Source organism: Saimiri boliviensis, chromosome 3 (genome assembly GCF_048565385.1).
Source record: "Saimiri boliviensis isolate mSaiBol1 chromosome 3, mSaiBol1.pri, whole genome shotgun sequence".
NCBI lineage: Eukaryota > Metazoa > Chordata > Mammalia > Primates > Cebidae > Saimiri > Saimiri boliviensis.
Genome location: NC_133451.1, coordinates 47,636,530 through 47,651,511, shown reverse-complemented (window position 1 = coordinate 47,651,511; position 14,982 = coordinate 47,636,530). Strand labels below are relative to the sequence as shown.

The following is a 14,982-nucleotide window of genomic DNA, read 5'->3' as shown; positions in this document are numbered from 1 at the left end:
TTAATCCAAGGCTACTTCTTCCATTCTAGCTTATTTCCAATCAAAGCAAAAATTCCAATCTATCTTCACACTCCATAATGAGAAAAAAGCAGCAGCATTTCCAACCCAAAGCTGTCAATAAGCAAGCACACAAACTTAAAATAATCTACTATTACAGAAAAATATTTTAAAACTGGCTGAATCTAAAACAATTCACCATTTTTCTCCCTAGGGAAATAATGGTTCAGAAAAGATTTAACGCCAGTGTTGAAATTTCTATTTTTAAGCACAATTTACTCTTCTGGTCACTAAAGAGTCATCAAGAATTTTAATATTAAACTCCAGCTGGCCAATCAGTAAGCAATTCGGTCAAGCATAAAAGTTTTAAATAATATTATGCTCTTAATAAATACTTTTTGATGACAATGATGATGAAATAAACCTGTAAAGGGTGGCAGAAGGAAAGGGCAAAATAATGACCATGTTATTGCCAAAAAAGCAAAACAAAGTGGGGCAAAATTAAAGGTTACCATCTAACCTTGGCACTCATTTAAATGTCTCTGGGACAGAACAAGAACACGACTGAAGTACAGGGATCTGTCTCTCTAACTGGGATTTACCAGGGTATGCCTAAGGGTGTTCCAAGCCATGGGTCACACGGCTCAGCCTCCTGAAAAGTCAATTTTACCACGTGATATCAGAAAACAGAAATTGTGAAAGCCAAGGGTGCACTGTGGTTGGGAGCCACTGTTTAGATTTGCCTTGTTTCTTGCCTTCTAGAATCACATGCCCTCTTTCTAGTGGGTTTCAGATAGAGTAGGGATGAGAATGTCAACGATGTGGAGCAGAGACCACTCCCAACCCTCAAAGGACATGTAACAACCTTTTATTTCAGTCACTGAGATGCTGGATTTGTTACTGCAGCATAAAAGAAAAAAAAAATTCTAGTCCTCACAAGACTCTACATGATCTGATCTAAGTCATCCTACTCCATTATCTTTGCACATTCCATTCCAACCTGAATGCATGAATATTCAAGTGAATTTCTACCTCAGGGCCTTTGCATTTGCGTCTCCTCAGCCTCCATGACCCTTGGCCTCCATGACCCTTGATGTTCACAGGCCCAGCAGCTATCTTTCCTGAAATAGCTATTTAAATGTCACTCATCAGAGATGTCTCATGCAACTTCTTTATCTAAAACAGTACCTTCCATCTCCCAGCGGATTTGCATTTTCATAGCACTTACCACTTCCTGCTATTAACAGGTTTGTTGAAATATAATTCACATAGCATGCAAGTCACTCATTATAGTGTACAATTCAATGGTTTCAGTATATTCAGGGTTGTGCAAACATCCCCACAGTCTAATTATAAAACCTTTTTCATTAGCAGTCATTCCCTATTTCTCTCTTCACCCCTAGGCAACCACTATTCTACTTTCTGTCTCTACAGATATGCCTATTCTGGACATTTTATTTCAGTGGAGTCATACAATATGAGGCCTTTCATGATCCTGACATATTATAAATTTATTTATGTCTTTGTCACTCTTCCTAGAGCCCAAGCTCCATGAGGAGGGGGACTTCCTTTTGCTTTATTCACCACTCTATCCCAATGCATTTTAGAGTATCCCTTAACAGAAATACTTGGGACCAGAGCATTTCAGATTTCAGATTTCTTCAGGTAGTGTTGTTTATATTATACTTACCAGTTGAGCAGCCCTAATCAAAAATCTGAAATGTTACAATGAACATGTCCTCTAAGTGTCATGTCAGCACTCAAAAAGTTTCAGATTTTGGAGCATTTGGAGTTTCAGAATTTCAGATAAAGGATTTTTAACCTGTACTTACAACAGCACAAGCCTAGCACAAGGCAGGTACCAATAAACAGGGGAATAAATGCTTTTAAAATAGTCACTAAATTTAGCAACATGGAGGTTACTCCATGACCTCAGAGAAGATTGCAGTGATAGAACTGAGACCAGAACAAAGTGGGCTGAGGATCATACAAGAGATGAAGAAACACAGACTATGTCAAGCAAAGAAAATTTGTTGAATAAGCTGGCTGTAAAGGGGAGACTAGAAATGCATGTGGCTTTGAAGGAGTGCTGACTTTGGGTTTTATGACGGCAGGACTTGAGCATGCTTCAAATGCTATTAGTTTTGCTTAGTATCCTGAAGGGTTACAGTAGCCAGAATGTGAAGAGGCAGGCCACATCACAAGTCAATGAAGATCTAATATGCACTCAAAGATCATAGTACATGTTTTTTAAAAGTACAAAATGCAATTTTAAGTAAAAAAGATCACACTAAAAATGAGTTATAACTCAAATAACCCGAAATATAGCATGCACGATAAAGTAAAATCTACGCCAAAAGCATTAAAAAGTAGTGTTTTAAATGATTTACAATACCAACTTACAACTCTATAGACTGATAGTCACTAGCTATATGACATGGCACAGGTCTCAGTTTCATTTGTAAAAACAAGTATGTTCACATTTGAGACTAAATTATTAAAACACAAAGATGTGAAATGTGTTCTATACCGTAAACCTAGGAAAAACCAAAAGCTACGTTTATGGGTCAGTTTCATACTACATGTCCTTCATGGCTACAAGTAGGAATTTCTTTTTCTACAAAATGGGTAATCACAGTGCCTGCTTCATAAGGATGTCATGAGGACTAAGTGAGTCAAAGCTACACTGTACTTCAAACAGTGCATGGCACAGAGGAAGCACTACCAAGTGTTAGCTATTATGTCATAGGCAAGCAGGAAGGGTCTGTGTGATCTGCCCAGTGCAGGGCCCATGGGGGAGCCGCTGCATCTTTTGAGCCCCATCCCCACAGCCCAAACTAAACCCAGCTTCCTAATTAAGCTATTAATATTTAAATGAAACCATTAGCTACACAGTGGAATCACCTAAGAAGTTTGAAAAACACCAATACCAGGGCCCCAATCCAGATCAATTAAATAAAAATGGGTGTGGGGCAGCACGTTTCTCAAGCAGCCCAGATGATTCTAACGTGCAACCAGAGAAGTAGGTTCTATCCCCGACTCTCAATTCAATCCTGGCCTCCCAGTAACCAATCCACTCCTGGAACAACCTCAGCACCGCTAGACAGGACTCATTCACCATACCCCATCAGCACATGAAGAAAAGGCCTAGGTCCAGGGAAAAGACTACAGAGCTGAAAAGCAGGGTTAAAACCAAAAGAACTGACAGGTGAGGAAGGTGTTAACTAACTTCATTCTCCTCATCAATAAATATTTGCTATTTACATGGCACAAAAGCCAAGGGAGAAAACTGATAAGGGAGCAGGTCATTGCAAGTGACTCAGCATTTTCATTGAACACTGATCCAAAGTTAAAGCCATCCAAGCATACTGCTGCTGCTGGCTTTTTCTTCCTCTCACAGGACCCATAAAAGGGGCTGGGAGAAGAAACCATCCGCCCAAGGGAGGCAGCATCCACCCATCACCCACCACACTGCCTGTGCCTGCTGGTGCTATCCCAAGGGACTCAGTCACTTCAGGATACCCAGTCTGGCTGCACTCCCAATATGATATGGTACAAAGGGCCCTAGATACATTCTCTTTACCCCACCTACCCACTGAAGGTGAGCACGAATAATCTGTACTATCCACTGAAGAACACAGAATCACTGGGTGTCTCAGAGTAAAACTCTTTTCATCTCACTAATGTCAAATGAGCCCAGACTTTGGTCAATCAGCTCTGGCAACAGAAAGACCTGGGTTGGAGTCTTAACTCCAACTGAGTCCTAACTGAGTGACCCTGTACATGCTTCCAAACTTCACTGTGCCCGTGTCCTCATCCATAAACAGAAATAACAGAACCCTCTTTGCCAGGCTATTGTGAGGATTATTAAATGAGATGGTGCATGCCAAGCACTTAGCACAGTGCTGGTCCATATTATGTACCAATCAAGCTTAATTATTTTTATCCCAGTTATTCTTAGAACCTAAAAGACTGAGACAGACTGAACCTAGAACTACAAAAAGGGCAAAAGAGAGCACAAGGTGATGGTGTTTAAAACTACTAATTCATTAGCCATTGGACTTGAATGTAACAACTATCACCAGTTTCTTGTTTAATTAGTCATTAGCAAGTGATCTGTGCTTTAATATTGAGAATTACCTAGAACTGCAAAAAGACAGAGCAAAAGAGATCACAAGGTGATGGTGTTCAAAACTACTAATTTATTAGCCATTGGACTTGAAAGTAACAACTATCCCCAGTTTCCTGTTTAGTCAGTAGGAAGTGATCTGTGCTTTAATTTTGGGAATTGCCTATGTAGAATAAAACATTAAACTTACCCTAATCTACAGAAAAAAAGGAGAAAAATAATTTCAGAAATGTTATGCAAAAATGTTAGTAGCTCCACTAAGTTGTTTTCTAGTTTTGCTGCAATGTCGTTGAGATCTCCTATATTTAAGAATAACAAGTCTATTTAAATAAAATCTAAGAAGACTAAAAATGACTATTTCATTAGTTAAGAAAGAGGATGCAAATACTTTGCCACAATTCTTCAGTTTCACACTTAAAGTCAGTTTTAAAATGCCTATTCTCATTGTAGCAAACAGGCAGAAATGAAAGGTGATGAAGAAGAGTAGGAAAAAGGGATTCGGAAATCCCAGATCCTGATCCTGCCAGGACTCATTCCAAGAAGAAAAGAACCAAGAGATAATGACATCAAATGGCTCTGTCATCATCATTCATAGGCCAGTGACAAGAACAAAAAATAATAATAATTCCAATATACATTCAGTGTTCCAATCGGGGTTCAACGAAAAGCACAAATAAAATGTTAAGAATTATTTCAATGGCAGTAGAGGGTCACCAAGAATGATTTCAATGGCAGTAGAGGAATCAGAATGCTTGAGTTAGAATCTCAATTCACTACTTATAAGCTGTGTGGTCTTGAGAAGTTGAATTAACTTTTCTATACCTCAGCTTCCTCATATGTGAAATGGGGACAAAAACAGTCCCTAACCTACTGAGGGTTGCTGTGAGGATTAAATGAGTTAATGCAGGCAAAGCAGTTGAAGCAAATCCAAGATCATCACTGAATTCATGTTAGTCCCTCCCCGTTCCCCTTTGCTCCTCCTCCCTCCCTATGCCCCGCCTCCGACTTCTCTTTCCTTCTCTGGTTTCCTTTCCACTCATACTCTCTCGCTGGTGCCTCTTTTAAGGCCTTTCCACCGCCCTCCACTCGACCCCTGCCACCAGCTCCTGCCTAGCCGTGCATCTCACCTTCCCCTCCACTCTAGCCTACCAAACACCCACTCTCCTGCCACATCTCTCTGTCCCCACCATGCTTTCACTGGGCTTGGAAAGCACCTCCACCTGACCCCATGCGCCACCTGCACAAGCACACAGATCCTGTTCTTCACATGATCCAACTTCAAAGGATACTCACATGACAACTGCTAACCCTTCCACACATGTTCTCAAAGCCCCTTGGGCACATCCATTCTAACCTAGCAGGCATTGTCCCATGCATACATTCGTTCTGTCTCTACACTGAACCCACTGAAGGAAGCTCCTGAAACCCAGGTACCACCCCCACCAAACACACAGTGCTGTCTGTGACAGCAGCACCTGGCAGCAAGAAACCCCTTGAATGTTTGTTGAATGGCTGAGGGAATGCCTCACTTGCTTCTGTTCTTACAACCTCTTTTCTCCTCAAGGGTTATTTTTTAAAGCCTACCTAAGAGACTGTCATCACGCAGTAATTATAAGCAACAAAAACATTTTATGTGTTTCATCTCATTTAATCCTTGGGACCATTTATGATCTCGCCTCCTACTTTCTTGCCTCCACCCACTCCCACAACTCTACTCCAAGCACCCCAGCCTCTGCTGTTCCTCAAATACAGGCCTGTTCCCACTCCAAGCCTCTGCATTTGTGTTCTCTCTGCCTGGAACAGCCCCTCACCTCCAACAGGGCTTAGCTTAAAACCTCCTTAGTGAAGCCCTTCCTGACTCCGTTATTAATACCCTCCACCCCAACCCATGCCCACACACAGGAGTGCCTACATGCACCCCTACCCTGTTCTGTTTTTCTCTCACTATCAGACATACTACATAATTTACTTGTTATTATCTGCCCCCTTCCCTATGCTAGAATGAAAACTTCATGAAAGATGAAGAGCAGGGCCTGGCACACAGTAGGTGCCAATAAACATTTGGTGACTCAGCAACTCCACAGCCTGCTATAGGTAATTTTTACAAGTGAGGGCTCTGAAGTGCACACAGAGCAGCTGGGTAACTCCCCTCCAGTCCCTCCACTAGGAGATGACAGAGCAAGGATTTGAATCCAGCCATTTTGGCTTTCCTGCCTCCCAACCTGACCCAGGTAACAGTTAAAAGACATCATGACATCCACAGAGAAAACCCTAGCACTGCATGTCTGCAGGCCACAGAGAAGCCAGAATAGCCATCCAATGGAAAGAATTCCACCAGAACAAGTCATCTAACTCGAAACACTTCTGTGTGGCAAAGTATTATTTATCAGATTTGTAACTTATATAGCACTGGTAGTTTTTCTTTGGATTTAATAGTTCAGTAAAAAAGAGAGATTTATCATGCTTTTATTATACTCTAATAGTCTCAGGAACAGCAAAGCGACAAATCATCAACTAATATAGAGGAGGCCTAAGATGACGTATGTTCAAGCCAACAACTGTGGTGGTGGGGCAGGGGGAGAAGCACTGACTACAAGGGGGCACAAGGGAACTTCTGGGGTGATTAAAATGTTCTATATCTTAATTTAGTAGTGCTAAATTCACCAAACAACACTTGAAATGTACAATTTTACAATAAGTGAAAGTATGCCTCAATGAAGTTGTCTAGAAAAGTATTTGGTATATCAAAATTTTGGCTAAACAAAATAAACATTCCACTAAAACACACAAACACACACACACATACACACACATACACACACACACACACACATTTCCATAGCTAATATTCCCACATTGGAGCCAAAACAAATGCACAAGGAGTTAGGTATTTGCTCCTTGGTATCCCAACTTTTGGGGGACAAAGAAGTAATTAGGAAAAAGCAGCAGTGAAGAGTGGCATGTGAGACCCAGTGGGCTGGCTAGTGTGTGGTTCTGAGTCCTGCCTGACCACAAGCAAAGACAGCTCCCGCCACCCACAGCGGCTATCGCCTGTGTCCTCCTCCAGTCCTCTAGGTCACCTCTGATCAGAGTGCACAAGCAGCCAGGATGAAAAAGATACATCACTGCCCTTCACAAGGGCTTATACCATGTATCCGACCAGTGACAGTGACACGTACGGATGCTGAAGTATCAGAATTCTTAGTTGAGAGCATCAGAAACCAATTCTAGCTAATTTAAACAGAAGAGTGGTGGGGGAGTGGCACTTTTAGACAGTTCATAGAATCTCCAGAGAACTAGGCCCACTGGCCATAAATACCTAAGGGCACACAGCAGACTGCACCATATCGAAGCAACAACTAGACCTTGCCTCTAGAAGCAGCATGGCAGCCACCACCGTGCATCCCCCAGAAAATGGTCACATAGGCTCCTCTTCTTCCTTTGCTTCCAGCCTCAGGTTCACAGTGTCAGGTGAGTGTGTCTGAGAAGATCTACCTGCTAGGGTAAGAATTCCCCAATCAGACCAAGAGTCAGGGCCTCACAAGACGGACAATGTCCATTACAGACGCAAATGGATTACTCCCTGTCTCTGCAAATCCTACTGATACAGGCCAACAAAAAGCATTCACAAGAAAAAAAAAATCTTCAAAGGCAGAATTAAAATAAATCGTACCACAGGTAATGCTATTTGAGGAGGGCAGGGCCTTTTTTATATCTAGTGTTTTATTCAGTACATTAGTTACAAATGACAAGCCTATCTTCCTAGATTGAACATAACTCATTAACAGCATTTTCTGATTAAAAGCAATTCAAACCTGAAGTAGCAGATACTTTGCTACCTCTAAACCTCTCATGCAAATTGTTAAAATATCTAATTCTATTTAAGATGCATTTCAATGTTTTCCTCTTAAAACACATTTTTAAATGTATGTTCTGCTTAGAATACTTCTCAAGAGGTACTTTTCCTAATGTGAGTTTCAAAAAAAAAAAAAAAAAAGCAAGCTATGAGACGAATTAACATCGATTCAAGTTGACCAACTATAACAAGTTACCAGCATTTATGTCAGATTCATCACAGAAAATTTTACTCTGTAAATTTTAACTTCAACTGACACTCTAAATGAAGAAAGACTGTCAGCAATCTTACTATATTGTTAAGAAATAAGTTCTTAGGACCAGACTATGGATATAAAACAAAAAGAAAGGAAAAGGACAAACAACCTAGGCCCCTTAACATCAGACCTGTTAATGCTGCCTTAACCTTCTGCAGGTAGGATGCTGACACAAGAGAGACCAGAAATGGACGTGTGCACATTCACAAACACTTCTGTTCCCTCAGCACGTCACCAGCATTTTACTCTCTCCTTCAGAATTTCTCCATGCTGCTTTCTCTAAAACTGATTATCGGCATGTATTTGAAAAAGAAATATTAGTTTGCATACAACTGTCTAAAAAAGGCAAAGAATGAATAGGTGAAAGCTTGTGTTCCTTGAAGAAAAATCTAAAGATGAAAAATATCTAAAGATAACGAAAAACAACAGCAAAAGGAAGAATTAATTTTTCTAGACAATACATAAATTATTCAATAGCTGACCATTTAAGTTCAACTCAATACATGTTTGGGGACCCACACAAGGCATCATGCTAGATGCTAAGGAGGATACCAGGTTAAGACATGGTCCCAGATCTCAAAAAGGTAATAAACTAATTGGGGAGGGGAAACAGAAGTAAACAAGCAGCTATTGTTATGTAACATAAAACTGAGCAACAGAAGGAAGCACTGCCACAGAGATTCCATGGACAGAGAGAGTCTGCTAGAGAGGAAGCACAGTAGAGAAAAATTCTACAACAGCAGCACTGAGGGCAGCTGGAGCTGGGTGCAGTGGTGTGCACCTATAGTCCCAGCTACTCAGACTGTGGTGGAAGGAACCCTGGGGCCCAGGAGTGTGAGTCCAGCCTAGGCAACATAGCAAGAACCCACCTCAAAAAAAAGAAAGAAAGAAAAGAAGAAAGAAAGAAATAAAAAATGGATTGCTGATAATTACAACAGTGTGAGAAAGGCATAAGGCCATGGCAATGGGTATGGGAAAGAGAGGCCGGGCATGGGAAGAGACGCAATCTCTCCTTACCACTGACCAGGGAAGAAGAGGATAAGAAATGTCCAGGATCTCAGTGTGAGTTATTAAAATTACTGCAGTTTCATTAACCAAATGAGTAAAATTTATTAGTTTTGTTCTCCTCGTTTTGACTATTAAGCTCAGAGCCAAATATTTCTAACATACGGCAAGTGTTTCTGTGTACCTTATAAGTCTATATATACATTTTCCTTCTCTGGACAGGATTTTATTTATATTTAATAAGTCACCCCTAGTTCTTTCAGAATAAGGCAGAAAATAAATCAACATAAAGGTTGAGACCAAGCCAGAGACAGTGGGCCAAGGTAGCTGGTTCAGGGATATAACCTGCAAGCTGCCAACCCAGCGCATCTCCTCACCCTTCTCCCACACTGGGAAAGGCCATATCCTACAAGAGATGCTGGAAAATGCCAGACATTCACTGTCTCAGCCTTCCTTACAACGAGCAGTGGCGTGAGATCAGTTCGATCCAATGACACTGAAATGGAACTCTTCAAAGTGAGTTTCTGCAAAAGACCTCTCTGCTAACAAGTTGTTGTAAGGAAATATGCTCCTTTCTTCCCTGCTTTCCAACCCAGGCATGATGTCTGGTGCTACAGCAACCATACTGCAAACATGAGGCAAACCAACCATGCCGAATAAAAGCTAAAATACTAAGAATAGGAGAAGAAAAAGACGCAAAGAGCCTAGATCCTTAATGACATTATTAAGCCACTGCCAGCTCTGGAACCATTTCTAGGTTTCTTGCTACTAAACAATAATAAGCCCTATTATTTAAGCCATTAATTTGAGCACTGTAGCTTGGCAAAGGCATCCTAACTGACATAACAGAGATCATCATGAGGTCAGTTTCTCACAGGTTGATTTTTACACTGCTGAGTTAGCAGGATTATTAGCTGTTAATTATTACTTATAATTAGCAGGAGATGATGATTGAGATAATAATGCAAACATGTAGCCAGGAAGAAGGCAATAAGCCAAGAAGAGCTTCTGGGAGCAACTTAATATAAAAACAAAAAAGGAGATCATGATAAAGTTTGAAAAAATATAATCAAGCGCCAGTACGGGCACACAGAGGTTAAGAACAGAGGAAAGAGAGAGTGAATGAACAGAAGTCTACTAAGATAGAGAAAATGAGGCAGGCCTTTCTTTTCTGGCAATGCTACAGACAAGATTACCTAAAACTCCTTCCTAATATAAAACAGTCAAAAATTCTGGGTAAAGTGTAAGAAACATCTGTTTAAATGCACAGCTAGGTTCACAAGAAAATAAAGGACCTCCCCAAGGGCCAAAAATCAAAAAAGAACCTAAAACCCAGAGCAGAAAGCGTAAGGTGATGCTGTGTAGGGGCCTAGGGCATTGGGGAATGGAGGGAAGTGGGCTGTATGGGTATAAAAAGCACCTGCCCCTTGGGATATAATAGAACAAAAGAAAAAGGGAAAGCTATAACACCATCTTGAAGACAATTACAGGTCTTGCATGTTTTTCAACCTCATCACTTTATCCTCTGCGAGAAAAAAATTCCATAATTAAATGCACATTTTTGTACATATTTATATATTACCAAGAGTTTCCAGGATATTTCGCCACACGACTAAGTAAAATACGACAGACAGATACAAACGATTTACACAAGAACACCACACACATTGCCCAATTTTTCATACATCATGAAAAGAACCATCAAACAATCAAGTATGCAAGTTTAGTATATTTGTAACCACACCAAAAGGTTTCCAAATCTTAGGATTTCTTGGTAATTTTTTTCATCATCAGAGTAATTACAATATTCTTCTTTAGTGACTACGTTACCAATAGTTTCATAATGCCTTATATATCACATAAAATAATCTATCATCTTTGCATTAATCTTAGTCTTCTACATTACAGATTCTTTAGTCCCTTCCCAGTAAACAGTAAAGGGAACTGGCGAAGGATGTGATGTTTTGGGAGTCTACTTATGGAGAGGAAGATTTCTAATATTAAGGAGAGAAGGAATTGCAGTCTGTAGCTAAAAACAAAACACGCAAACAAAAGTCTTAAGGTTCTCCACTTTCTATACAGTTTATCTTCCTCTGTTCTCATTTGCTTTCCAAGCTTCTTTGGAAATTGAGGATGTCTCAAATTCCCTTTGCTCCCCTTCACATTTTCACCCTCAACTCCATTAAGCCACCTCCATCACTCAATTCATTTCAAGCCGGTATTTTTTTCAAACAGCCCAAGAAATACCAACACATATATTATCTTTACAAGGGTTACATGTGCCTCCAGTGATCCCGTATTTATGTAAGATCATGTTTGAACCCAGTGCTTACATACACTGGATGCCACAATTAAATACACCATCCTAAAGGCTGCTTCAGATTGTATTGCTTTCTGAATGTTTTCCCACAACCTGCACGCATGATGGTTCAAGACCAAGCACATTCTACAAGTAAGGCCACCAAATGCAGGGGGGGATTTCACTTGGGGATCAAGAACCCAAGTGTGAAAGCGCTGCACCTGGCTTGGCTCTCCCTCTCCCAAGGGAGAAGGGCTGGGGAACCGCTCTGTCCCAGGGGATTAGAGCGCCTCCTGAGAGCGCTCAGGGGCTGGCCGGGGAATAAAGCACGAGTTCGCCAAGCAGGGAGGCTCCGAGGGAGCGCTGCATGCTGGGACTCGTTTCCACAGTTACCCACGTGCACTCAACCCAACCGCGGCCCGGACTACAAGTCCCAGAATTCCGCGGGACCGCCTTTCCCTTTCACACCCGTGGACTGGAGACAAACCCTAAAGGAAACCCCTCAAGCGCCCTCCCAGCAAGCCTGGGAAAAGTCGCGCCCCCTGGGCGTTGCGCGCGGCCTCGGGCCCGGCCCTCTCTCCAGGGAAGCGGGTTCCATGGCACCAACCCCCACACCTGGTGGCCAGAAATTAGACAACTGCGTCACAGACTACCAAACCCACGGACTGCCGGAGACCCCGACACCTCCCTTGCGCCAAGCCCCCCACCCGGCCTTCAGGGCCCGACCCATACGGCTCCTGCCACGGAAAACCCGCACCCCGCACCCCTGCCCCGCCTCCTAGTCCCGCAGCCGGAGCCCGCGCCAGCGCTAACCTCGCTTCCCGCTGCCCGGAGAGAACCGGGGCCAGTTCCAACCTTGGGGCACTTACCCAGTCCCCTCCACCTCAGCCCCGCCCCCTCCTCTTCGCTCCCCGAAGCTTGGGCTCCCCCCTCCAGGGACCCTGTCAAGACGGGGAGAAGACGCACCTCCCCCAAGCACAGTCTGATATCCACTAACCTGGCGGCGGACCGAATCTGGACATGACAGTCCTCTTTCTGCTCAACTCCACCCCACCTCCCCTTCCTTCCCAACTAGCTGCTCACCCCCACTCCATCTTCTCTACCCCTGCCCCCACTCTGCCATCCCAAATCCTCCCCACCTTTTTCTCCTCCTCCCAATCGCCTTACCGTCCCACACCTGCCCCATCCCACTACCCCAACAGCTTCCTCTCCCATCACTCTCCGTTACCCACCAGCCTTCCACCGCCCCTCCCGCCCTCCGGACTCCCCAACTACTCCATTACACCCCAATCCCTCCCACCGCCTCGCTCTCCCGTTACATCAGCTCTCATCCCCTCGCCTGCCCTCCAGCCCCGCTCGGCCACTGCCACCATTTCCCCACCCCATTGTTCCCCCCACCCCCGCCATCCAGTCCTTCTTCCCATTGTCCCCGCCCCCGCGCCCCCCTCGCACTCACCCGCCTTTCTCACAGAGCCGCCCGCACCGTTCAACCCCTTGGAAATCCTCACCCCTGCGCCCCGCTCGCTCGCTCCCTCCCTCTCTCCGTCGGTGCCACCCCCCGGCCCAGCCTGCTACAGCCCAACGCCGCCTCCACCTCCATTCACCCCGGACACTCCGGTCCCGGCCCTTCATCGCACGTCCCGCCCCCCCTTCCCCCAACACTGAAAGAGAGCCAGTCCCCACCCCCCTCACCTCCGCCCTCCCCGCAGGCCGGCCCCTTCCCCCCGCGCCCGCTCCCGCGCCCGCCCCCGCCCCACGCCGCCCGCAGCGTCACCACCCGCCCCGGCCCCGGGCAGGGGCTCCCGGCACGTTTCGGGACCGCAGGCGTGGGGCGGGGGCTGCGGGAGCCGAGTGGCGAGTGCTGGCAGCCGCCCAGCCCCGGTCCGCCGGCTGGCTCTCCGCTACTCACTGACAGCGGCGGCATCCGAGTGCATTTTCAGGCAGCTCACACCCCGCTCGCCGCCCAGGCTCCCGCGCTCGCCTCGCGGTCCCCCCACCGGCTTACTGCACCTCAGCTAGGAGCTGAGGACCCGCCGCCGGGCACTCCCAGCCCGCCCATCTCGCCTTCTCCATTGGCTGAACCGCGGCTGAGAGGCCGCCCCGCCGCGTTTCTCATTTGACAAAAGGAGCGCAGATACCGCCGGTCTGAAGCTGGCAAAGAGGCCCCGCCCCCCATGGGGCAATACGATTGGTCCTGGGGCCTGGTCTCCGTAACGCCTCTGGCAGAGGCCTCGCTCCGGAGCAGAGGGTTGGGCCCGGCTGCTGTCAGTCACCCCCAGGGGTCCGAGAGCGCGTGTAGGGGCGAAGCTGCGGAATTGGTCCACCTTGACCCTGAAACCCCGCCCAGTGGCGGGCCGGATTGGTGGAACTGGAGACCCACCGGGAGAGCTGGGTCGGCCTCTGGAACAAAGCACGCGGAGTGTTCCCCCAAGGATCGAGAAGGGCAGCGGAGTTGGGGCGGTTTGTAGCGGCTGCTGCAAGTGTGGAAGTGCGCCCGTCCCTAGCGCCCAGCGCGACGCGGCCGGGTCTCCCATCACTTGTCCCACGCCTCCCTGCAGGAGCCCGGTTCACGCCGAACTTGGACTGGGACCTCTCTTGCCAGCTGTTTCCTACCGTAGGAAACTGGATCAAGAATTGCCGCGTCTTCATTTCTAGCAAACCCTCTGGTGGGGAGCAAATTCCTATTTCTCGTACGAAGATCCATCCTCTCCCCACTTTCGAAATGCACCTCTTTTCCAGAGTCCGCACACTTCTTTCCCCTGGTCACAAATGGCTGTTAAAGAGGCTTCGAATGCCACAGGCATTGTCCGTCATACACATCTGTATTCCCCAGACAGCAGACGAAAACAACAGGGCCGCGCTCTGAGCTGCGGACTCAGCCTGGCACAGGGACAAGTCCGGGGACAGCCACCAGCCCGCGTAAGACCCCCGCCGGCATCTAAGAAAACCTGTCACTGACGCGGAGAGGTCGACCAGATACCGAAACTGGCTGTTATTTGGCAGATGGGGACTTAATTTTCGTGAATTCTGACCCTGTCAAGAATTTGCACCATTTTTATGAGTTCTGCCCTAGTTTTTCAATACTTGAAACAAACTTACCACACTCACTACATTATGGTAACAGAACAGTATTTCGAGATATTAACGGAGGATTCCCCCCACCACAACCCTATCTCACCTCCACCCCCATCGCCCCAACCAAACCCCACAACACATGTACACCGCATCCTCCTATCCCAAGGCCGTGCCCTTTCTGGGAGCCTTAAAGAGTTGGTAACACTACAAATCACAGGTGACAGAACGCAGTCTTCGCAGTCTTTTTGGTTTTAGAGTTCTATGCCCAAGGCTTTTGGGTTTCTGGGCTCTGAAATTTAGATTTCAAATCAGGACATAAACGTTATGCCAAAAACGAAATATTTGGAAGGGGCTTAAACAAACCA

General features: G+C 45.3%; 1 protein-coding gene across 7 annotated transcripts in view; it reads right to left on the bottom strand.

Moving 5' to 3' along the window:
• The window catches only part of DCUN1D4 (defective in cullin neddylation 1 domain containing 4), a 73,215-nt gene extending 59,619 nt beyond the window's left edge, over positions 1-13,596 (bottom strand). For 2 of the 7 annotated variants that reach the window (XR_012516831.1, XM_074396116.1), the window contains exon 1: positions 13,452-13,592. Coding sequence is in view for 5 of the 7 variants with exons in the window: in XM_074396116.1 (XP_074252217.1) it covers positions 13,452-13,476 (25 nt within the window). In the remaining 2 variants the exon portion in view is untranslated. Of the gene's footprint in view, positions 1-12,998; positions 13,071-13,451 lie in introns of those variants that run through there. The other 5 variants (XM_074396112.1, XM_074396114.1, XM_074396115.1 and 2 more) reach the window with 4 other exon arrangements.
• Positions 13,597-14,982: the final 1,386 nt, after the last annotated feature.